This window comes from Penicillium arizonense (genome assembly GCF_001773325.1).
Source record: "Penicillium arizonense strain CBS 141311 chromosome Unknown PENARI_contig042, whole genome shotgun sequence".
Classification (NCBI taxonomy): Eukaryota; Fungi; Ascomycota; class Eurotiomycetes; order Eurotiales; family Aspergillaceae; genus Penicillium; species Penicillium arizonense.
Window position 1 is genome coordinate 38,115 of NW_019173319.1, and position 24,073 is coordinate 62,187.

General features: G+C 48.4%; 11 protein-coding genes across 11 annotated transcripts; 7 read left to right on the forward strand and 4 right to left on the reverse strand.

The window, feature by feature from the left end:
• Positions 1–313: 313 nt before the first annotated feature.
• Positions 314–1,981, forward strand: PENARI_c042G10395 (uncharacterized protein; the record flags this gene model as incomplete). Its single annotated transcript, XM_022637178.1, has 1 exon — positions 314–1,981. The coding sequence occupies one exon, from the start codon at positions 314–316 to the stop codon at positions 1,979–1,981; it is 1,668 nt and encodes a 555-aa protein (XP_022482985.1).
• Positions 1,982–2,320: 339 nt separating this feature from the next.
• gliG (glutathione S-transferase gliG) lies at positions 2,321–3,268 on the forward strand (the record flags this gene model as incomplete). The annotated part of the gene is made up of 4 exons (XM_022637164.1): positions 2,321–2,399; positions 2,457–2,763; positions 2,826–2,909; positions 2,971–3,268. 4 exons carry the CDS (start codon positions 2,321–2,323, stop codon positions 3,266–3,268), a joined length of 768 nt encoding a protein of 255 aa, XP_022482972.1.
• A 207-nt stretch (positions 3,269–3,475) lies between these two features.
• PENARI_c042G10753 (dipeptidase) lies at positions 3,476–4,030 on the forward strand (the record flags this gene model as incomplete). Its single annotated transcript, XM_022637182.1, has 1 exon — positions 3,476–4,030. One exon carries the CDS (start codon positions 3,476–3,478, stop codon positions 4,028–4,030), a length of 555 nt encoding a protein of 184 aa, XP_022482963.1.
• A 1,376-nt stretch (positions 4,031–5,406) lies between these two features.
• On the forward strand, positions 5,407–5,951 carry PENARI_c042G06743 (uncharacterized protein; the record flags this gene model as incomplete). The annotated part of the gene is made up of 2 exons (XM_022637167.1): positions 5,407–5,615; positions 5,708–5,951. The coding sequence occupies 2 exons, from the start codon at positions 5,407–5,409 to the stop codon at positions 5,949–5,951; spliced, it is 453 nt and encodes a 150-aa protein (XP_022482984.1).
• A 298-nt stretch (positions 5,952–6,249) lies between these two features.
• Positions 6,250–7,290, reverse strand: PENARI_c042G00629 (intradiol ring-cleavage dioxygenase; the record flags this gene model as incomplete). Its single annotated transcript, XM_022637147.1, has 1 exon — positions 6,250–7,290. One exon carries the CDS (start codon positions 7,288–7,290, stop codon positions 6,250–6,252), a length of 1,041 nt encoding a protein of 346 aa, XP_022482961.1.
• A 1,417-nt stretch (positions 7,291–8,707) lies between these two features.
• Positions 8,708–10,643, forward strand: PENARI_c042G00427 (fungal specific transcription factor domain-containing protein; the record flags this gene model as incomplete). Its single annotated transcript, XM_022637146.1, has 4 exons — positions 8,708–8,775; positions 8,837–9,554; positions 9,618–10,345; positions 10,400–10,643. The coding sequence occupies 4 exons, from the start codon at positions 8,708–8,710 to the stop codon at positions 10,641–10,643; spliced, it is 1,758 nt and encodes a 585-aa protein (XP_022482977.1).
• A 1,398-nt stretch (positions 10,644–12,041) lies between these two features.
• Positions 12,042–13,458, reverse strand: PENARI_c042G05067 (uncharacterized protein; the record flags this gene model as incomplete). The annotated part of the gene is made up of 3 exons (XM_022637162.1): positions 12,042–12,866; positions 12,928–12,969; positions 13,150–13,458. The coding sequence occupies 3 exons, from the start codon at positions 13,456–13,458 to the stop codon at positions 12,042–12,044; spliced, it is 1,176 nt and encodes a 391-aa protein (XP_022482994.1).
• Positions 13,459–13,942: 484 nt separating this feature from the next.
• Positions 13,943–14,758, forward strand: PENARI_c042G03896 (syntaxin family protein; the record flags this gene model as incomplete). Its single annotated transcript, XM_022637156.1, has 1 exon — positions 13,943–14,758. One exon carries the CDS (start codon positions 13,943–13,945, stop codon positions 14,756–14,758), a length of 816 nt encoding a protein of 271 aa, XP_022482971.1.
• A 409-nt stretch (positions 14,759–15,167) lies between these two features.
• PENARI_c042G11492 (uncharacterized protein) lies at positions 15,168–15,620 on the reverse strand (the record flags this gene model as incomplete). The annotated part of the gene is made up of 3 exons (XM_022637184.1): positions 15,168–15,272; positions 15,337–15,449; positions 15,509–15,620. 3 exons carry the CDS (start codon positions 15,618–15,620, stop codon positions 15,168–15,170), a joined length of 330 nt encoding a protein of 109 aa, XP_022482996.1.
• A 2,445-nt stretch (positions 15,621–18,065) lies between these two features.
• On the forward strand, positions 18,066–20,088 carry PENARI_c042G08714 (uncharacterized protein; the record flags this gene model as incomplete). The annotated part of the gene is made up of 5 exons (XM_022637171.1): positions 18,066–18,457; positions 18,519–18,647; positions 18,734–19,246; positions 19,298–19,536; positions 19,601–20,088. The coding sequence occupies 5 exons, from the start codon at positions 18,066–18,068 to the stop codon at positions 20,086–20,088; spliced, it is 1,761 nt and encodes a 586-aa protein (XP_022482964.1).
• Positions 20,089–21,631: 1,543 nt separating this feature from the next.
• PENARI_c042G09545 (uncharacterized protein) lies at positions 21,632–22,411 on the reverse strand (the record flags this gene model as incomplete). The annotated part of the gene is made up of 1 exon (XM_022637174.1): positions 21,632–22,411. One exon carries the CDS (start codon positions 22,409–22,411, stop codon positions 21,632–21,634), a length of 780 nt encoding a protein of 259 aa, XP_022482988.1.
• Between the last annotated feature and the right edge of the window lie 1,662 nt (positions 22,412–24,073).

The window sequence follows — 24,073 nt, forward strand, 5'->3', positions numbered from 1 at the left end:
GTATCTTTCAGATCAAGCGAAAGTCTCCGGTTATAGGTATGTCTCCGCATAAGTCTCCGCTCAGCACTACCCAGGGGCGGAAATGTAATTATTACAATACAATACATATCTATAGGCAGATCTGTCGTAGGGATCGGTCACCGATGCCTGTCGGATCTCCTCAACTGCTGCCAATTCCGGTCTGGTCTGTCTACGTGGTGAATTCTCTCCCTCATTGTTTTGGTTCTTTTTCTCACTTTCGCACTTACACCATTAACTGTCTCGAACGAATACTCAATCATCCATCGCAGAGTGCCATCAAGCCTTTTCAATCATGCCTGATGTCCACCTCCAAACAGATTCCAACTCCCAGGATCCCGAATCACCGACTATCAAGGACGATGCCGCGCCTGCGACACTTTCGTGGAGGTACTGGGTGCTTTTTGCTACTCTCTGTCTCAGCGGATTCGCTGTGACGATGGAGGGCAGCATTGTGGTCACTGCCTTGCCTACCATAGCCCGGGACTTACACACTACTGAGTATGTATGGGTGACCAACTGTTACACTCTCGCCTCTACCATTTTCCAACCTTTGGTCGGCTGGATGGCCGAGGAATTCGGGCGTAAACCGATCATGCTTGGTAGTGTCCTTGTGTTCGGCGTGGGCAGCGCTATGGCAGGGTCGGCGCATTCGCTCGGCCTCATTCTGGCCGGACGAACCATCCAGGGTTTTGGGGGTGGTGCTATTCCATTGATGGCTGAGCTGATCATTAGCGATCAGCTGCCTCTAGCTCAGCGGCCGCAAATGTTAGGAATGGTCATGGCCACCTCGTGTCTAGGGTTAGTGTTTGGACCCATCCTCGGTGGAGTGATCGTTCAACATAGTACTTGGCGCTGGATCTTTTACCTTAACGTCCCCTTCGCCGGAGCCTCTATCATCTGTTTGTTTTTGATGCTCGGCCATCGGACCGCTGGGCAGAAGAGCGCGGTTAAGTCGCTGCGAGTCACTGCGAGGCAATTTGACTGGATCGGTAATTTCCTGCTCCCTACCTCCAGTGTTGCTATCCTCCTTCCCTTGACGATGGGAGGCCAGATGTATCCCTGGAGCTCAGCACGGGTTATTGCTCCTTTGGTGTTAGGAGGCTGTGGCCTGATCGGGTTCGGCATCTACGAGCATTACTGGGCGGCGAACCCCTTGATTCCAACCCGACTGCTGTCTAGTCTTTCATCCGTCTCTCTCCAGACCCAAAGCTTCATCCAGAGCATGCTTATCATGTGGGTCAACTATTTCTTGACCGTGTATTTCCAGGCGGTCCTGGGGGTTTCGACCCAGCAAGCCGGATTTGACCTCATGCCTACTATTGTGGCCCTAGTCATGTTCTCCATCGTTGGAGGTGTCGTCATGTCCCGGCTCCATGGACTCTGGGCTCTGACCAACAATGCTATTGCCTTTACGATAATGTCAATTGGTCTAGGATGCTTTACACTCCTGACTTCCACCTCTCTAACCGTCGTGCATGTCGTACTACAAATTATCGTCGCCGGCGGTAACGGGCTGCTCCTAGCCACCCTCCTACCAAATGTACAGGCCCAGTGTGATCAAAAAGACATGACAGCCGTCACTTCCCTGTTCAACTTCCTGCGCAGTTTCGCTCTGGTCTGGGGTATGACTATTCCGTCCATCATCTTCGACCAGACTGTGAATAAAAATTTGAGCCTGGCGCCTGCAGACCTCCGTCCCTTGATGAGCGGGTCAGGCGCCTACGTCCGAGCGAGTCAATCGTTCATGGATTCATTACATGGTACCGCCAAGGAGCAAATATTGGAACTCTACACGCTAGCCCTACGGGCCACTTGGTGGGGTGCCATGAGCTTTGCGTTGCTAGGACTTGTTTTGGTGGCCTTCCAGCGGCCAGGAAGAGCACTGAGCAGCCCGGTACCCCCGGAAGGTGATGAAGAGAGCAATAAAGCTGGGAGCGAGAAGAACGTACCAGAATCCTAGATAACCCCCCCCAACCAATGCGAGCAACCCTGCTTTGGCCGTTGTATACTTGAGAGGAGGTGCAGGCGCTCATCAAAAATAATTGATAGAAAGTCTTTAGTGAAACATTCCTCCACTCTTGGATCGGCGTCAGCAACTCTTATGATAACCCTATTAATGTATAAATAAATCCCACCAGGTGTCATTTCGGACTAGAGCCGGGCCTTCTCGGACACCGAAACTGTAGTCGCATAACCTTCTGCTTGGTCCAAACGTGAAGTAGAAAAACCTCGCGCGTCCATGAAATATGCGAATTTAGAGAGACCTTCCCTGCTGCAACGAAACATTACTTCGATCAACATGAGCTCAACAAACGGCCAGGTTATCATTGGCGACGTCCCCAAAGACAACAATCAACTAGTTCTTTATATCATTCAAGGTATCGTCTTTGTAATGGACATGTAAGTGCTAGTTGCTGATATGCCCTTCTAATCAGCGGACGAAACCTCTTATATCAACTACATCAAGCCCTTGATCCTGGCTCAGGAGCTGGCCATTCCGCATGTAATCTCCCTGATCGATACCACCTCGCAATGGGCATATAAAATCCATCCGGAACGTATGGTGCCTGCACTCAGGGATGTGGACCCGGAGTCTGGTGAGCCCTTTCATGTGTTTGAGGGCACAGCGTGCTTGCAGTATATGGCCGATCGCTTCGATACGCACGGCGACTGGGCCAGACGCACCGCCGCCGAAAGAGGGGCTGTTTTCACGTGGGTCGCCTATCAGACTGCAGGTATAGGGTATGTTGCTGAGCTTCACCGAATCTGTGTGCACATAATAACGTTTTTGTCGTCATGGTCAGCGCTACTGCCAAATACTGGCTTTACTTTCTGCGAGGTTATCCTACTCGCAAAAACCCCATTCAGCTTCCTCGTGCCATTGCCAAGTATGTCTTCGAATGCTCTACTAGTTAGAAAAGGCCATTGCTGATTGATCACCGTGTATAGACTGCATGAGAATACGCTTAAGCAATGGGATATTCTAGAGAAGCAATTAGCAAAGCAAGGGCAACAGTACATCGCGCTTGCCGATCGTCCAACGCTGGCAGATCTCTCTTACTTTCCCTTTGCGATGCCTTGGATGTTTACCTTTCTCGGGGTGGACATTAAAGACTGGCCTCATATCGAGGCTTGGGCGACACGCATGTTGGCGCGTCCAGCCATCCAGGATATCATGAGTCGAGCGAAGAGCTTCGGCCATGACATGACCCCAGAACAAGCACGAGAGCTCAAGGAGGCTGTCTAAGGTCCACCTTCGGGGACCGGCAGGCTGATGACCGGAGACCGACCGGGAAATAGGTCGTATGATATTCGTAGCTTGAATAACATATATTTAAGTCGAAGCTTTCCATGTCTGTTTCCGTGCCTCACTGTTCTCAATTTCACTGATAGCTCCATTACCCTTCCTCAACGCCAGGGCCTATCTCCCGCCGGTCGAGCCCTTATCCACGAAATGAACCGCGTCGGAACGCTCGTGGACTTGGCCCATGTCAGCCACGCGACCATGCGCGATGCCCTCGCAGTGACTCACGCCCCTGTCATCTTTTCGCATTCGTCGGCCTTTGCTATCTGTCCTCACGAGCGAAATGTTCCCGACGACGTGCTGGATTTCGTCCGCTTGAACGCCGGGGTTGTCATGGTCTCCTTCTACCCAGAGTACACTCGCTGTGCGGACCCCGCGCGCGCCTCTATTGCCGATGTTGCCGACCATATCCAGTATATCGGTCATCGTATCGGTTACCAGCACGTGGGGCTGGGGTCGGATTTCGATGGAATGCCCAACGGCGTTCGCGGCCTGGAGGACGTGAGTCATTACCCAGATCTGATCCGCATCTTACTGGATCGCGGCGTGCCGGTAAAAGATTTGGCCGGAGTGATCGGGGCAAATGTGCTGCGCGCGTTGGAGGCTGCTGAGAACGTGGCTGCGAGCATGGCCGAGGAGGAGCCACTGGAGGATTCGGTGAAGCCTTTTTTTTCTTCGACGGGTATGCACTACACTGGGCTGTAAATATAGGGATTACCGCCAGATTGCTCCACAAGCACCTGATTTGGGATACCTGTCAGAACGAATACAGCAGTGGAGATCGGATTTATTTGGTGATCCGATAGTGTCGGTAAACATGGAGCCTTCCGATACTCGATAAGAGCTTCAGGCGCAGGACCCTGATATATGTGTTCAATGATTACGGCAGTCAGTCCATTCGAGCAGAACCTGGGAGTTCTCCAAGAATCAGTCTCTGTTTTCCCTACCACACCATTGTTCCAAGAAGACATCCTCATCTTACCTAGTTGACAGGCTCTATCCTGTAAACACTAGAACCCCCCATACTTTACAAGTAGAGTTAGTGATATATTAATGACAGAGAAATAACAAACCTATATCGTATACTTCTTTTCTATCCTCCTCGTGTACCTCCGTTTTAGTGCTCTCTTTGAATCCCCCAAAGCATCGCTCCGCCCACGCTTTAACAGTTCTAACAGTTAGCTATTTACCTTCGCTAAGTCGGCCCGTAGCAGAACTACCATACTAGCGAATGAATCCCTTAACCATATCATGACTCGGAGGTAAACATCCGGGAACAGTTTTGTAATCTTTAAATCCGTTGTTTAGGTCTGCTATAAAGCTAGGAGAGAAGTCAGCTTCCTCTAAGAACTCGCGGGTCCGCCTGAGCGCCCTTATAAAGCGGCGGCAGCCCAGATAGGAAAGGCCCCACCCGGCAGACATTATCCTATCTATATAGGTGCATATTCGACTTCCTCTGTTACCTTTATGTATTTCATCTTGTATGTCACATTTCTCTCCTTCCCGTTCTTCTTTTAGTCACTTGATTGTAAGCATACTACTTGTATAGTATCTTTTTCTAGTAGTTCACTAAAGAAGCCATATTGTGTTAATCCGATCCATCCTCGTGGACTGGACGCCTAAGCCGAATCGTCGGAGCCAATCGTCACTGCCTAGAATATTGTTCTTATTTTACGAATTAGTAATCGACAGTAAGCGCGGATTAATGCTTATTCCATTTAGGGGCCTTATGTTCTAAATAGCACTTACCCCGTCAGGCGTCCGGTAGAGGCGCCCAGCTTTGTTTCAACGGGATCCTACAACCGGTTGCTATTTGTTCATCTGGGGTCTCAGGCGACTGAATGTTTCAAAGCCTGAATGTAACTCTACTTTAATAGAAAAACACAGCCTTGATATTACGTAGATGTTTCTTGCGTCTGTCTCTGGCAGCTGAACTGCAAGAGTAAACTGGGTTAAAAGTTGAAGTATAAAAGGGTGAAAGTCAGCAGCAATATGCTCCTCAAATCAACAAGTCAACTACACATCCCTAGCTTCAAAGTACAATATTGTATCTGACAATATAAGCAAGAACCAAGCCAACAATGAAGATCTCTTCGATGTCCGCACTCGCCCTGGCCGCCGCCGCGACCACAATGGCCGCGCCCAACCCCCAAGCCCAAGCCCTAAAGCCTCTTGAGCTCACCGACGTCAGCGCAAGAATCCCCTTCACAACAATGCCCCAAACTACACTTTTCGGCTTTTCCCTGAAGGACCCAAACACCAACATTGAAACAAAATGCTCTTCTTACTGGTGAGTTCCACATCAACCTTCTACCTCTCCTAACGTTTACAGCAATGAAGACAAATCAAAAGTGGAACTCCATAGAGCTAACTTCAATTCAGGTCAATCGGCCAAGCTGGAAATATGTCCTACAATTGTACAGATAAGGCATACCAGCTCAAGCTCCCCAATGGGATTTATAACATTGAGGAGTTTGACTTCGGCATTGCTCGGGCTGATGGCTCTGAGAGTGGACGGTCGACTTTGAAGGGTGAGTCTTGGAAGTGTGAGAAGGGAGCTGAGGAGCCTTTGGAGAGTTGTGAGTGGGATGGTGTTTTCCACCTTAATATTGCGAAGTCGGGTTGATTTGGATGGATTGTTCGGAGGTTGATAGGTTCTTGTTCTTTTTCATTCTGTTCTTGGTTCCTTTGTTTATATTTGGATTGTATGATTTTACCCTCGAGTTTAGGTGGGCATACAACTGTTCGTTCGTCTGAAGATATTTATGCAGTCATCTAGAAGGAGTGTGATTCTTTGTTAAAGTATAGACTAAACAGTGTATGATAATTGTGACTGTTTGAAGAGGCGAAAGCAAAAGCTGGCCTCGGGGGATTTCAGGTATAGGACCTTTCTCTGCGAAAGAGGGGTAAGGCTGATAAACTGATTAGAAAGAGTTTGAGCTTCCTGAGCTCACACCACCTGAAGCAGTGAGTCTAGCAGCATAGCTAGCATCCGAATCGTGGCTAGCAGACACATTGACACCCATAGTAATCCAAGCCAAAAGACCATCCTCAATAGAGTCACCAAGATAAGCATACTCAAAGAAAGGATCAGAGTTCGAGTCTTCAGTCTCAACCTGAACAACATGGTCATCACCATTCTCGGTGATAGCCACAGTGCTAGTGTTGTACGGGTAGGTAGACTCAACCTTGGTAATAAGATCCTGATCAAAGAACAGCTGACCAATATGCGAGATATGGCCACCAGTCAGAGTGTTGTTGGGCAGGACATGAGCATTGGTATGGGCAATAACGTGGATGTGGGTAGCACGGCCAGAGTAATGACCTGGGAACAGAGACTTGAATTGGGCAACGCCGTCAGAGTCGGTCTTCTGGATACCACGCAGGAAGGTCTTGTCCAGGTTTGTGGCGTCATTCCCGTTGCCGTTCATGTCGCTCTGGACTCCCGAGTAGACGCCGGTGGAGTTGCAGTTCCATACGTCCCAGTACAGGTCCTGGATTGGCTCGCAGGTGTTGATGTCGATGAATTGGCCGTCGATAATGATTGGGATACCAGCCTGGCCATCGCGTACGTCGTTGCGGATCAGCTCGCCCTTTACCCAGAAGGGTCCGACTTCTCCTTCAGGGGAGAGGATGCAGGTGGGGTTCTGGGAGAAGAGGTCTGTCTCTGGGGTGTTGGAAGTGACCTTCAGGGTGGAGTGGTGAGAGGTGTTCACGACCTTGTCTGTATCGCGGGGGAAGATGGCTCGCTTCTTGTTGGCGTTGAGGAGGGCAGCACGGCGGGCTTCGGCGCGAGAGTTGATTCCCCGACGCTCCAGGTGGTCTGCACACTGGTCGAGGCTTCGGCGGGCGTTTTGCAAAAAGTCCCTCTTGGTGACCTTGGTGTAAGAGCTGTGGTCGTGGGCACCGGGATGGGCCACAGCGAGGCCAGTCAAGGCAAACAGCGCAACCTTGGAGAAATGCATTGCTCAGTGAAGAGGTTTGGAAATTGAGTGTTGTAAGAAGAAATGTTTCTGCGGTTTGATAACTCAGTCTGGTACTGAGGAAATGAGGGCCTTTATATCGTATTTTCCATCATAAATCATGCTCGGAGGTCCTTCTTGTCAATATCAACAGCTTCTGAGTCGTCATTGTTGTCGTCAGCCAGATGGTGATCTAGGGGCAGTAGTGGATGAAAATATGCCTTCTTGGCAAGCAATCGTCTAATCAAGTTGCGTCTATTTAGATACGTGGTGACGACGCCTAAGATTCTGCAGCAAATTGGGCTGACGAACAAGGCCATGTCCATTGGACCTCGAAGACAAGCACCGGGAAGGTGGACCTATAGGAGCAATGAGAGTTTGGTACCTGACTTTGTGGCTTCTGTGATCTGCAGCCAAGGCTTCCAGTGTGGGTAAGTATGGTACTTCGAAACACTCAATGTGGAGGAGCGGTGGGAGGAATAGCAAACAAGGTCAGATGGTCCCAAGGTCTGTTGTCTTCAATACTTGCCGAGGGCGGTTTTATCTCGTGTATATGCAATGGCCCTAATACCTCGTACAGCACTCTTGTCAGCTCAAATGTGGATGAGAAAGTCCGGAGTTTGATTCAATAAGCAGAAGAAGGTTCATCATTTGAACGCTGTATGCCCGTAAAAATGGCATAAAGATGACATAAAAGGCCGGTATGTTTCCGACGCTAAGGCCGAGGCGCAGCAGTTACATGTACGTGGATACTGTATGGCTACTAGGAATCGAGACAATGGTCCATACTGCACGGATAGCACGGAGGGGGTGCAGACTCTATACTGATTCTTATAGATGGTAGGTAGTATAGCCATCTAGAGTCACAACCACCCGTGTGTATTATCCATATTCAGTCTATATAGATTTATACATTCAGTCTTTTCTCTCTTCCCCGTATTCCAGTATTTGCCTAATATCTTCTAATGCAAGCCAATATAAAAGCATGAAACTTCGAGGGTTGACTCCCCGCTGACTCATCACACTAAATCTTGACGCAACGCAAGCAAAAATGGCCTTGGCGTTCCACCTGCGACAATCTCAGTGGTGGATGGAAATTGGAGCTGGAACTTGGCTCTGCAATAGGCTCGACACTGTCAAAATAGGCTGATGATTCAGCGGCGATGAGCAGCGTCGTACTCCGACCTCCAGTAACAATTCACCATTTGTCTCCCCATTGGGACATCCAGTGCCTCACCGGACACAGGATCACTATCGAGCCTAATCGCTTTTATGGATGACACTACTGGCCCACGCGGGAAAGGGCGGAGTGCCTGCGATCTATGTCGACATCGGAAGGTATGGCCACGCACGCACTTTACATGCACAACCCCCTAATGATGATACTTGCCCAGATCAAATGTGATAGGAACGAGCCAGCATGCGAAAATTGTCATCTTGCAGGACTTCCGTGTACATTCTCTCCACCGGCAACTCAGCTCCGGAAGAGTACTCGGCAGTGAGACCGCCACTAGGCTTTCCTCAAGACAAGCGCTAACGGATGCACCAGGGAGCTTGCCGACACCAAAGCGCGTGTCCGGGAATTAGAGGCGAAACTTGTTGCATTTCGAGAACACACTAAACATAGCCACAGTGGGCTGGTGCCCCCTAGCAGAGGTACTTCCCCGGTGCCGCTCAGTCCGCTTTCCCAGGCTTCTTCATACACATCTTCAGCAGTGACTTATCTGCCTGATACACGCGATTTTGATACCGCGTTGGCTGCGTTTCAATGGCATGTTTCATACTGTGGGCTCGGAAGTCCTCTTTCGACCCAAAGAGCAGCATTCTACTCGCTCATTCAACAGCAGACGGGGTGCACATTCAATATGGACGTTTTTGCACATGAGGTCACTCAGTTGTTCCAATCACAACATCTCAAGTCATCGAGAAAGTCCATTGGGTTGAAGTGGCCGGCATCTGCTCTGGTTCAGCGATGCCTGGAGTACTTTGACAGGAATGGGCTCTATTCCATATTTCCAATTGTCGATGTCGAGGCTATGCAGATTCTCCTCAATGCAAATACTCTAGACCAGCCGCCAAGCATGACTCGTGCTTCTAACCGGGCTTGTCTGGCTGCCTTTGCTGCAATGATCACTCAAATTCATCGTCATGAGAATGCCTTTGCCGGCTCTGATCCCGATGCTTATATGCAAGCAGCGCTAACACTTCTCCCTGAAGTCATGCTGGAACCTCCTGACCTGAGGACCCTAGAAGCAGTGACAATTATGGTAAGCTCTTCACATAGTCTTCTTTTGTTTTTCCCTCACGCCTAAACTTATTGTGTGCTACAGATGCTCTATGTCACTCCTCTTGGCCGACCCCAAGCAGGAGAACTACTCCTTGGTGTGGCAGTGCAGCTTATCTATAATCTCGGTGCAAACAGAATACAAACACCCCATGAGATACACCGGACAGATCAGCGCAGCCAGCATCTGCGAGCTCTATTCTGGCATTGCTATGCCATCGACAAAGAATTCTCCATCCGAAAATCCCAACCACCTTTGATAAACGATGACGACTGTGATTTGGATCTGCCTACGACATACGCCCAGAAGACATCAGAACGCCACTTTTACATGAAACCATTATCATCTAAGGAGCTTCTGTTCCCATCAGATCTCCGTTTTTCTTTGCTCAAGTCGAAGATCTTCCGGCTTTTGTATTCAGTGCATGGTCTAGCCCTGCCCGAAGCAAGACGCCTTCAACATATCCGCGAACTAGATCAAGAATTGAGTGACTTGAAACAAGGTTATCCTGTCGACTGTCGGCCAGATGCATTTGCGACTGAGAGCGCACCGGAATACCTCTTCCACGATCTCAGTATCCGTGGTGTAAACATTCACATGGAATATTATTATTGTCTAGGCAAGATTCACGGAGCGAGCAGTTCTTGCAGGATAGCATCCCCACAAAGCTGGTCGCCCCTCCCTTCGAGTGCAGAGCTATGCTTTGAAGCCGCACGATCCTCCCTAATCTATATATGGCGAGTCCGCCAATTCGTGAACCATCATACCTTCTGGTAGGAAGCTTCAACCCGCACCCAAACCCGATATACTAACTCATGTTTTGATAGGATCCATGCCCAATTCCTCCTCGCAGCTGTATTCTCCGTCTTCTGGTATCTCATCACATTCCCAACTTCTGCAACATTCACCAGGGATTTGAAGACTTTGGAGGATATAGCGAGGCTTTTCGCTGAACTAAACAAGCCCAATGATGAAGGACAGACTTTCCCGCCATTTTATCTGGCACGGGTTTTCATTGAGAAGTTGGTCTCGCTGGCGAGGCATTCTTTGCCTAAGATTGCGGGACAATGATGGGGTTTTCTTAGGTTTCGCTCTGCTTGCGGAAGGATAGATTTCATAAAATATCCATGAATTGTACTTGGATACTTCATATTCTCTATACCGTGGCTTTGAAATCAACGTAGAATCTTTAACACGGACCGGTCTGTGGTCTTTTTGGGATCTGATAAAAGGTATGACACGAGATCGTGCATGAGTAGGGGGGTTGATGACAGTCATGAAGGACAGTGTTATATTTCGCAGCTTTGAGATCCAGAATCATTCAAAAATATTAGAGCTTCCAAAAGAAGCCTACAACTAAGAAAGTGAAGTAAGCCACGTTGCACCCCTGTCGCCTACACTACCCCGATTGAACTCCACCTAACCCCTCTCTCTCCTCGCCCCTTTCCCCATCTTCTTCTCACATCTCCTTTCTCACTCTCCTGCCTTCAACAACTACCCTATCCCATTCTCTTGAGCAATGGATAGATACACGTGCCTAACCAGGTAGATCAGAATCGCGCCCTAGTCCGACCAACCCGTGGACTGAGTCCATAATCGAACTCTTTGGCATCTCACAGTCGCCTACACCTTGGTTGTGACTTGCAAACGACGGCAATTCAATGATCGATATTCAACCCGGCAAACACAGATTGTCTGGAGCGTTCAGAATGTGAGACCCGCAAGTACATCAGGTCTCAGTACAAATACTAGCGTGGGTTCATGATATGGAACCCTAATGCATATGCGTGAAGAAAAATCATCTGGCGGGCTCTTGAATTCTGAACGCTCAAAACAATCTGCATTTACCAGGTTGAATACCGCCGTAATTGACTCGTTGAAAGAGTGCTGAATTACTCTTGTCTTCGATATTATTCATGATAGGCCATCGGTCTTCAACAGCCCGGCCGGGCTAGCTCAATCGGTAGAGCGTAAGACTCTTAATCTTAAGGCTGCGGGTTCGACCCCCGCGTTCGGCTATTCCTAAACACCGTCCACGAGTGAGCGTTTCTTTTTTTTGCTTTTGTTTTTCATGACTATCGAGTTTATTTTCGAGGATTGGGTGAATTGACATTTTGGGCGTCGGTACAGTAGAGTGTGGTTGCAAATAATAGAGTTGGTTTTTTATCTTACTATTGGGGAGCGCAAGTGTGTGCGGTGCTCTTTTAGATGCGGTTGACGAAATATATATTTCAGTCTGAGTGCTGTACGCAAGAACAGGGGAGAAAGTAGACTTCTCTTAACATCAAATAAATATAAATCTTTATCGGAACAACCAAAAAGGTCTATATCGGCCAACTGTATTAAAGAGCCACGCTCCCAACAACTAATCATCATGTCATAACTATAAAAGGAATACAAAAACGTCCCAATACTCCTTCGGCATCCATATAAAAAATGCATCGCTCAAAATCACACGTCAAGTCTAGTTCATAGCTTGGTTCCCTCACGTCCACTATCACTAGGCCTCCTAGGTCGAAGGGGCCCTAGAGACTGCGCAGTAGTACTGCTTGACCCAGCTGTCGACGACGAAGGTAGCGGCGATCGAGGAGTTTCATTGCCGCCCGTATTGGCCCGGACAGCTCCTGTACGTGTCCCATGGAGCCGGGGGTTCATAAGCCATTGCACTTGCATCCGGACACTGTTGACCGCGGCATTCGTATGGGCCATGTCTTCCTTCATGCGTATACACTCGTTCATCAGAGCCATGCTGGCGCGGGCGTCTAGGTCGGTGAGGTTGTGTCTTATTTGCTCTACTTCCTCGCGTAGAGATTCGTGGAGTGAGAGTAGATAGGTTGTGGCGTTGGATGAGAATACACTCGAGGATATATCCGTAGGATCTGTGTTTGCTTCGGCGCGGGTAGAGGACTGTTCTCTTCCAGAATTGACGGATTGTCCACTGGGAGCACTGGAGCCAATACGCGCGGATTCGACGAGAGTGGACCGGATGTTGGCGAGCCCATCCTCGAAGATCTCATTCCGCTGCTGCAGATGTCGCATACTTAATTCCAAGGAATTGAGTCGTGTGTTTTGCACCTCAAAATACGGGATCATTGTGACCAGTGGACAGCTTTGCTCATGCATTGCAATGTCTGCGCGACGGACCTTGACAGGACATGCGTATTTCGCTGCCGCGCAGGGGACAATAACTTCCGGACATGCTTCAACATGTTCCTTGAATGCCTTCCGAGAGACAACTGTTTCGCAGTCGACACAATTGGTCACTAAAACAGGACAAAGATCCTTGTCATGCTCCTATACCAGTATCCCGAGTCAGTATCTGTAGACCGCCAAGACCATATGCAAGATGACGAACCTCATAATCCTGCTCCATAACATCCTCTTCACAGCGGGGACACTGGCGCAGCACATGTATGCATTTCCCATCTATCCCAATATCCTTACTACGAATCAACCTATCGCAAGAATCATCCGGACACGGAACCAGCCGATACCCACAATACTTCTCAACATGCGACTGGACATGACCCCGGGGTACGATCTCATGACACCCCTCCGTTATCAACGGACATCGCACCCGGATCTCGTCGCACATGTTGATCAGCAAGCGGGGTACACTGGTCGACACCTCTCGGGTGGGGGTTCGGCAAGAGGGACACGGGAACTCATCCGAATCGGCCGAGCGGAAGGTGTTGATGGCCGAACTGAGGCAACTCTGGCAGAAGACATGGTCGCATTGTAGACGGACGGGGTCGACGAAGGGGCAGTGGCAGATCGGACACATGAGGTGCGAGTCGTAGTCGGAGACGAAATCCAGGCCGCGAAGGTCAATTAGCTCATCGCGGTCGCAGTTGTCCTCCATAGCCAGGAATTCTTGTAGATTCATGATGCGCTGGTGTGAGCCTATTCAAAGACTCAGGCAAACCTTGCGATGCACGGGTATGTATGCTCCTTTTCCCTATGTTGCTGCTCAAGTATGCGGAATCAGCGCGCGGGTCCATGCAGCAACGTGCAGATGATGGGGGCGGGTCTAGGTACCGAGGTAGACCAGCAAGCACTTTGGATCCATGAGTATGCCACTAGATCAGGGAGTAGTTTGTGTAAGGCTTCGCGAGAGAATACAAATACGTAGACATATTCAAGCCGAAGGAGGTGGACTGCGGGGAGGAGAGGCGAAAGGCGGAAGGGCGGTTGATCCGCACTCGGTCATCTTGTTGCATCTCCGTCTCACCCCAACTCAACCTGTCAACATCTCAACCCTGAACCCTTTTTTTGTCTGGCTGATCGGAGGTCTTTCTCCGTATTGACCGTCCACACGCCTCCGATCCATCATATACCATACAGACCGCTAGTCTTCTCATCCCGACACTATGACGACCGCTTCCCAGCTATTCCTGCTCGCCGATCACATCAAACTATCCCTCCTAGAGCGCCAACGAGCGATTTCACTTGATCTCGAGCCCAATTCTCAAGATGGAGAGATCTCCTGGTCTCTCGAGTCCCTCCGCGAGGGAATAGAAGCCGTGGAAGCCGAGCAAACCCGTCTGGTCAACTCGAACGACAGCGCAGGCGCCGCCGCCCTGAAAGACCAACTCGGCCCACTCCAAGCCCAATACCAAGACCTATCAACCCAGTTCTATGGCGCAGACGGTGAACCGTCGGAAAACAACACGGTGCAGGCACCGAACGCCACATCGCCCGATCTGAAGCAGCCGATCCCCCAACACCCTCCTTCTAAATCCGTTCGATTCATGGACAACTCCGCCGCCGCTGCCGCCGCCGTGCAAGATGAAATAGACGAAGAAGAAAACCGCGATCGTCAGAATCTCTTCCGCCCATATCGCGATGAGCCTTCACCGCCACGTCCGGACCAGTCCGTTATGGATAACCAGCAAATCTATGACCACCACCAGCAAACCATGCGCGACCAGGATGACCAGCTGGATCGCCTTGGCGAGTCTATTGGTCGGCAGCACCAGCTAAGTATCCAAATTGGGGATGAGCTTGATGGCCACGTTGCCCTGCTGGACGGGATGGATGGAGACGTCGAGCGTCATCAGACTCGGTTGGATGGTGCGAGACGGCGGATAGATAAAATCCGGCGCAAGGCTGGTGAGAACTGGAGTATGATGACTATCATTGGGTTGATCATTATACTGGTTATTCTGATCGTAATTCTGAAATGATACCTACATCTACGTATGGGATCTGGGCTTGTTATTCTGGTGCTGTTCTTTCTCTGGCGAGCGGGCGTTGCTTTAGCTACATGCGGTGGGCCGATTGATTTCGACTTTTTTTTGTTTTGGTTCGTTTCTGGCGTTGAAACACTCGAGTCGTTTTCTAGACTCCTCTTGAGTTCTTGATCATACTACATCTACGATTCTATCATTCATTATATCCTTTCCTTCCAATGCAACAACACTCTGACACGACTTGTGCTTTCAAATTATCATTGGTAAATTGGTAAATACGATACATTTGATAAAGTATCCCTCAATAAGAGAACCTCACTGGCGAACTGCCGTCGAATACATGTTACGCAAGAAAGAAAACCTAAAGCGCGACGGAATAGCAACAGAACAGCTTAACTCTCACTTATTTCTTCCCAGAACCCTGCTGGCTGAGACGCTGTTTCGTCTTCTTCTGCATCTCTTCGAAAGTAATATCTTCGCCATCAAAGTAACCACGATCCGCTTTCACCTAGAATACCACAACATGTCAGCTCTGACTGGATCCACACTGTAGACTTTGGGGGTATCCTTACATCTTCTTCGCTGCTACTCGCCAGTTCAGCCCTCCACTTCCCCTTACCCTCCTTAGAATCCTTGACAACCTCTTGCTTGTGGGATTCGTAGTGGGTGGCGAGGTCCTCGCGGTCTAGGAGGTCGTTAGTATGGATGCTTATGTTTACCGTGTGCTCTAGGGGTCCAACTGACGTTTGTCATTCTCCTTCAAGCTGCGCACTGCTGAAGTGTGGAAAGTGGAGGTGATGGCGTAATTGGTGCGGAGAGCCTGGCGGGATGCGCGGATGGATGTGAGGAAAGACATGGTGGTATTGTAGGTGCGGTTTGTGCTTTGTGGAAAGGGTGAAGGAAGTTGATTTGAAGTTGACAGTTAAATAGGCGTAGATTCCTGGGGTTTCCGGTATTTGAACCTGCAAAGCACATTGGATGACAGCTTGGTTGTGCAGCGTGACGTCATACAACTGCCCAGGTGGGTCCCGAGGTTAATTGTTAATTGCTCGTTGTATATTCGCTGCTTTGTATCGTCGTTGATACTGGCATGTGTACTGTATGTCATGCCTGAAGGTACTGGATTTATAGATCGGAAGGTATAGAGCTATATGAGGCTTCAAATTTTGGGCGGTTGGTGCTTAAGTCGTTACTGCAAACCATCCATCAAATACTCTGTAGGACCGTCTACATTATATTCATCTTCAGTGATGGCTTTTAAATCAATATTTATTCATGAAATGGTGTATCACACTCATGTATCAATTACTGCTCTTACTATAACAAATTAACTAGTGCATAGATATGGCCAGGCCGAAGCGGATTGGTGCGTTTGCTCAGGATCTATGATACCACAGATGACGAATGAGAACGAAGGCCAAGGCCAGTTTAGGTTATTTGCGTTTTGATATGTGCGGGGATAACAGCTCAAAAGTGAGGAGCAAAGAGAGCAAATCAAGGCCTGAGAGAGCAGGCTCTGCGTGTAAGTCAGCAAACCAATGCGGCACAATGTTAGGTACATTATCAATTTAGATAGCTACTCTTCATGCAAAAAGGTGAAGTGGAGCAATACACTCGCACAAAAGATCAAGTCTAGGTTTTGTCTTACCTTTTCATGAGGTTTCACAAGGTGATATGCGGAGCCAGAGAATCCCTTTGGCAGAGGCAATTTCTCAAGATACTCCGAACACAAGCTATGAGCCTACCGAAATAACTTCTAAGCTTTTTTGTGTACCATTATAGGTCTACAGATACTCCTGTTAACCAGAAATAGCGTTGGACAGTATATGGCCAACGCAGAGGCTCTGCCTTAATTGAAGCCTATCGAGGTTTGATTTGAAGACAATAAAAAAGGGCCCAAATCATTACATCGTGAAAATCTCTGATAAGAAGAACACATGGGAGATTGGCATAGTAAGCGTGACCGACAACTGTGGTTCAAGCTTCAAGAGATGAGAAGCTTCAAGTATATGCCGAGGATTGCTTTCACAATGGTACAGCACACTCTAGAGAATAAAATTGAGCAACCTGATCAGCCTACGATCGGATAATATAAATGGAGATCACAATAAAGAATTCAAAGGTGGCACAGTCAAAGGCACGCGACAGTCAAGGTGTGGCCTGAGGCCGCAAGTCCGCCTCTTTGCACGGCAGACTTGCCGTTTTTGCTATTTCCTTCCTTCTTTTCGCCCCAGATTTGAGAAGAATTTTCGCTTTCAACAATTTTATGTCTAAACCAAGTATTATCGGCTACGTCTGCCACTCCCCTGTGGCAAGTTCCCAGAGTGTGTATAGGCATAAACTCAGAGAGGCAATGGCTGCGCCACCCTTCTGGGGGGATCCGTGCACGCCGAGAACCTAGTTTCGGGGTGTCCGGCCCCGACTGCAAGCGTCGAGAAGTTTTCCATCCCAATGCGACGTACAGATCCCCCCCTTAGCCCCTTCCGGCAGTGGGATCCAGCGCACCTCTAATATGCATCATAGCGTCTACGCCACGTGCCGCCCCAAGCCGCCCGATCCATGGCGCCCAGACAGCCTCGTGTCCTGATAGGGGATAACCCCCAGAAGCGTCCCAGCCCGCACGGGGACGTTGATAGAAGTGTAATTCCAACCAATTGCATGGCAGACCAGGGCAACTAAAAACAGGGATTCGTCAAATGGCTGACAGGGGCTTCGGCTGGGTCTGCATTTAACTGGCTTTTCACTCAGGCTAATGTCGTATCTGGTGTAAGGCGGCTCGAACGCAAATTAACTGACTTTTCACTCTCTCTTAAAACCCCTGTTATAGCCGGCAAGCCACTTCTTATTTTTTCCTATCTGAGATGTCTATTTGAGATTCTGAGATAGGGAATATTTTCGATCTCACCATCAGTTGAAATCCCGGCTCCTTCCAAGATTCTTATTTCAAGCACTACGATTCTTCTGTTCTTTGTTTTCTCAACACTGCACCTAAGGTATCGTCGTTGTATGCCTCTACCCCAGACTTCCCCAGCCGAGACCACCGACAATTTCCATTGCGCCTACCCAGCATCCATTGCAACAGTATCGCAGTCCACAACGCAGCAACCCGGAACCCTCGCGCCAAATCATCTCCCCTCGCAGTAACGGATCAGCCCAGACCATTATCTACAGACCCATGCGCCAGACCGATAAGCGGCAACCCACACTTTGACCTAGCCATTTCTAGCTTCTTGATCGACTGCGCCTTGCCCATCCGTATCAACAGATTGACAAAACAGACAGAGAAAAAAGGAATGCAAACATGACTTTCTCAAACGACAAAGACAAGGAGACAAGCGCCGGGGTGTTAGAGACCATAGGGCTGAAGTCCGAAGGTCCCCGGGATGTGCAGGAAGGTGTGATGGCATCAAATGTCGACAACCTCCAGCGTCATCTTGGAAACCGTCAAATCCAGCTCATAGCAATTGGCGGTTCTATCGGAACTGCCCTCTTCGTGAGCATTGGTTCTGGTCTCTACCACGGCGGTCCCGGAAGCTTGTTCCTCGCCTTCACGGTTCAGAGTATCTTCTTGGCCATGGTTAACAACTGTCTTGCTGAGATGACTACCGCTTTCCCTGTTAGCGGTGGTTTTATTCGCTTGGCTGGAAAATGGGTAGACGATGCTCTTGGCTTTATGGTCGGCTGGAACTTTTTGTCCGTTTTTATCTCGTCTGATACAATGTTATTGGACTAATTTTACTAACATTGTATGTAGCTTCTACGAGGCTCTTTTGATTCCATTTGAAATTTCGGCCTTTACACTGGTGCTGTCATTCTGGAGTGATGTGATCACGGAACCTGGCCCAGTTGCTGGTATCTGTGCTGGAGTTATTATTTGCTATGGGTAAGATATTATGACAGCCAGCAGACCGGCTTGTCTGTTCCCTCGCGGGAGCCACCCTTTTCATCTAGACTCTAACCTTCGCACAGGTGTCTTAACATCCTTGCTGTCAAGGCGTATGGTGAAGCTGAATTCTGGCTATCAGGCGGCAAGGTCATCCTGATCTTCTCTCTATTCTTCTTCACCTTCATCACAATGGTCGGTGGAAACCCACAGCATGATGCATACGGCTTCCGTAACTGGAACAATCCAGGATCATTCATGGAATACCTGGACACCGGCGCTCTCGGCCGCTTTGAAGGTTTCCTAGGATCTCTGTGGTCAGCTTGCTTCGCTGTCGTGGGCCCCGAGTACATTTCGATGGTCGCTGCCGAAGCCAAGCGCCCTCGAATTTACATCAAGAACGCTTTCAAGACCGTCTATATCCGATTCGGTCTTTTCTTCATCGGTGGTGCCTTGGCTGTCGGTATTATCTGTTCTGCAAGAGACCCAGCTCTGGTTGAGGTTGTGACAGGCGGTTCTTCCGGTTCGGCTGCTGCATCCCCATATGTCATTGGCATGCGCAACATGGGCATTAAGATTTTCCCTTCCATTGTGAATGCGTAAGTACAAATGAACAGCCTCGACTGTGCCTTATATTGACATTGAATTAGACTCTTGCTCACTTCCATTTTCTCCGCTGGTAATACTTACACCTACTGCGCTATCCGTACTCTCTACGGTCTAGCCCTTGACGGAAGAGCCCCAAGAATCCTCACTCACACCACGCGCAATGGTGTCCCAATCTACTGCTTCTTCATCGTGATGATCTTCCCAATGCTTTCCTTCCTCCAATGTTCCAGCAGCTCCTCCATCGTCATCACGTGGTTCGCCAACCTGGTCACTGCCGGAGGTAAGAAGACCCAATCAAATAAGTCTCAACTTAAGGCATCACACAATTACTAACATGAATCTAGGACTAATCAACTACATCACCATCACATTAACATACATCTTCTTCCACCGCGCCTGCAAAGCCCAAGGCCTAGACCGCAGATCCTTCTCCTACTTCGCATGGTTCCAACCCTACACCGCATACATCGCCTTCGTCTGGATGATCATCGTGACATGCGTCTACGGCTATCCAGCCTACAAGCCCTGGTCCGTTTCAACCTTCTGGTCAGACTATACCATGCAGATCGTTATCCCCCCTCTCTTCCTCATCTGGAAGGTCATCAAGAAGACAAAGTTCGTTAAGGCCCACGAAGCCGACCTTGTCTGGGAGAGACCCCTTCTCGATGCTTATGAGGATAGTTTCCTTGACCCGCCGACTGGGTTCTGGAGAGAGGTTCTTCAGATGGTTGGTATTGGTCGTGTTAAGGGTGGGAATGATAAAAGGAAGCTTTCTGTTGCTAATCCTTCTCATTCTTATTCCCATGGAAGCGAAGAGGGATCGAGCGCCTAAAGTTTTCTTTTGTGTATTGCTTGCGGGTCGTTTTCATGCGCTGCGGTTGTCGCGGTTGAATACGGCTCTGAGTATGCCCCTAACGATTTGTTTACCGGGGTATTTTATGAATTGAAATATCTGTCACATGAATTTTGTATTATATCCAATTGACAGATATGCATGCACTTTATAAAGGTTGAAGGCAGCCATGATTATCGAAGCGTAGACATTACAGGCATTTTTCGAAACATCCACATCCGAAATTCGACAGTAGTCAGAACCGGAAAAAGGAATTGGATGAGAATGGTAGCCCACATAACACAAGTGTTTCACAAGGTTTCCTCGGTGTGTGACTAAATGACTACGAGTGCCTTGTGCTTTGTTAGGGTTTCCTTTTGTTCCCCGTGTCGCTGAGTGGATCAAGGGACGATCCTCGGGCAGATCCGTTCTGATAGACTACGCCATAAACGGCATTAGTGCATGCATATTTGGCAATACTGTATGTAGTTCATGGATCAGTGAAGATGCGCGATTGCCGAGAGCCATTGTTCTGGTTTCCTGGATTTTGTATTCAGCATGCATGATTTCAAGGTTTATTCTGAGATGCGGCTCACATGTAATGCAAGACTGTGTCTGATGACAACATCTTCCGCCACAATCCAATATTTTGCATCACTCTCGATCAAAAAGGTGCGATCCATTGCGCAAATCAACTGATTTCAAAAAGGGTTATCCCGACTTTCAAAGCATTACCAGATCGCGATATGGACCATCATCTTCCAGAGCAGCTGGCTCGGAACAAGACTCCAAGCAGACAAGTCCTGTTTGGTGATACCATCGGACATATGCAATTTTTCTCAATCCACTCTACCAGAATTGTATCTGATAAACGCATTGATTGTGAGTGGAACATCCACCACTATTGACGACGTAATCTCCACCTTGAAGAAACCGACTCGTTCATCTCCTTAGAACCATCCCGGGCATGAATTGTAGACGGTAGCTTCCTATAGCGTAGACCACTTGACCTGATACTGTGTCGTGAGGTCAATGATCCTGAGAGAAGGTAGTCAGTCATATTGTGGCGCATGGATCATGGGCTATTCTTGCAGAGTAAACTGAGCTGAATATGTTCCCAGGCATTCTGCCCTTTAAGACTGCTAATGTGCTACTGTCACTGGTTTCATCGCTACACTATACTAAATCTAAATATATACAAGCTGCTCGTGACAGAGCAATGACATGCCGTTAATTCATTCCTCGATGGCTCGATATACATACTAGAAGGAGGAGTAGGACGATTTTGATCTATTGGGTTACCAGCTCACTAATCATGACCTAACACTCCGATAAATCGCTACTTTCTAGCCTTACGTGCAAGGCTTCCCCCTCTATCAATGTGATCCTAAGTAATAGTTATGAAGGACACAGCGATTTCATGAATTGGAGCTGGCCCAGTATGCCCGGGCCTAGGTTTTGGAAACTCAACGAGTTTTAGAATAATTGAATGTTTGTTCTACAAGATGGATGCCAATTATGAATGGGTGCCGATATGCCAAACTTAAGCTTCTAGCTTAAGACCGGTGACCTCCTCGCAAGCTTTGACGACGACCTCCTGCAAATTTTCGTCGCCTGTCACTTCAAGAGGTTCACCCATCTTCTTTTTGGGTTCAAAATATACACCGGTGAGACTTTGATCGTAATCACCTTCGGCCAGCATGACGTATGTCTCGACGCCATCCTCCAGCTTGTCGGTAGCACCTTGACCTCCAAGCTTGGTAGCAACATATCCAGGATGCACAGCCGTGACTGAAGTGCCATTGAACCGCCTTGCCACCGCATTAGCAAGAAGCATAACGTGAAGCTTCGAATCGCAGTATGCTGGGAAATCCTGGAATTCCTTTTCCCCACGCTCAAACCAGAAAATATCCTTCACGTTCGTGTTGGCTTCTCGGTGTAGGATGGAAGAGATAAAGACAAGACGCTTGGGTTTTTTAAGGAGACAAGAAAGAATATAGGGTGCGAGAACGTTGACGAAGACCATAGCTGGCACGCCAGTATCTGGCATCTTGCGGAAAGGGCCGTAAAGCAATCCGGCATTAAGAATGACGGCGTCGAAGGTACCAATCGCGTTTGCTTCTTCGGCCAGTTTGCGCGTCTCCGTCACGCTTGTCAAGTCTGCAATCAGCACGCCAGCAGCTCCAGGGCATTTTGCCTTGGCATCATCTGCGCGCTCTTGGCTACGCGCATGAAGATAGACGGTGTGATTACGCTGAACCAGCTGACGGGCAGCCTCAAGGCCAAAGCCATCCGTAGAACCTGTGATCAGGATACGGGCCATTTCGCAGAATTTGGCACGGTTGAAATGAGAATGGTGATAGAGGGAGAGATTTCGAAACGCGGGTCCAAAACTCAGCGAAAAGGCCGTTGAAAACTTGCTGATCGACAGCAAGCTGGAAAGACGGCGGGGTCCTTAAGCTCAGAAAGAGGCAGATAAGTTCTTTGCCGGAGTCTCCAGTTTCGTAGGGTGAGTCGGATCAATTCGGAATGCCCCACTTGTAATAGGCTGGCAAGAAAAAGAGACCTTTCAACACTCGAACCGAACATGTCAATTGATTTACTTGGTACTAGTCCGTTCGGATACCAAATACTGTAATGCGAGAGAATCCTTCAAGTGGGGCATGTAATTGAAATTCCGCAAGAGTTTCAAATGAGATTCACGAAATCAACTGAGGCCTAGTATTTCTCAGTACTTAAATCCAATTTCACTAGAAATTACTTTACATAGATTATAACTTTCGCTGTAATACCAACACACATAGAAAAGTGAGCCAATGCAGAGCTACTTCTCATCAGGCCTTCTACGTGCTGTTTCATATGCAAGGCTGGAAATCGAAACTCAAAATCTCTCGTCCATGTGGGGGCCGATTGTATGCATGTCATCAAAAATCCCTCCGTGGGATCCTGGAAAACGTGTCTGCACCAATATGCTTCCATTGTGGCGCTACGTCGACGGTCTCGACGTTGTCTTATATGTATGTACTACTGCGGTGCATATGCATAGTCTAGTCACTTCCTGCAGGTACCCCTCAAGCAATCGTGGTGGCGAGGGGTAACGCAGATAGAAAAGTTGCATGGTAGTATTTGCGTAACTCATATGGGAAAGTGAAAGTCTTTTGTCCACGTAATGAAGAGCATTGGCAGTCTGCGATATTCTGGTGGCCGGGTATAGCTATCCGGGTTTAGTAATTTTGATCCCTCCATGCATAGCAGACTCAACCATTTCCCCAATTATCTTGCATGCTTGAATTGCAGTCTATCTTGAATGATAATTTGAAATATGATTGAGCGGCGAAGGTGTACGTCCCTCTCCTTTTCGACTTGTCATGTATCATGTTGCCCTACAGCACCTCGGTATATAGTGTGATCTCTACGCTCCGTCTACCTCACAAAAAAACAGGACAAAAAAATCATTGAACAGAAATACTCCAGTTACATGAATGCTCAGAGCTTGCAAAAAATAGGCAATGGTCACCATAGCGAGAAATGGACTGCTCGAGAAGCTGGATGAGAGTGTGTTCTTTGTCCTTGTCACCTCATGGTATGATATTTGGGAATTTTGGAACGTCTTTCACCCGTAAATAAACCTCATTTGTCTACCTACCATCAATGTTATTTACTCTCCAACCTACTCGTGTTTCAGCCTCTTTATCTGGACCTCGAGCTGCTTTTGTATAGTTATTGTCGTCTTCATTGTTCGAGTCTTTGTTACAATCTCAATTCATTCTTATAATTAGTGTTCCTATTTTCGTTTTGCTTTTTACTCGACTCAAAGGAAACGAAGTTAAGCAAGATTGCACTGCTCCAGTTTTATATAATATGCCTCATTCTCGTCGTTTTCCAACACAGAAGCTACGTTGTCACATTATACCAACACCATAACTTTGTTTCATCTCTTTTTATTTGTTTGAATATTATACAAGCAATATAACTGATCATCGCC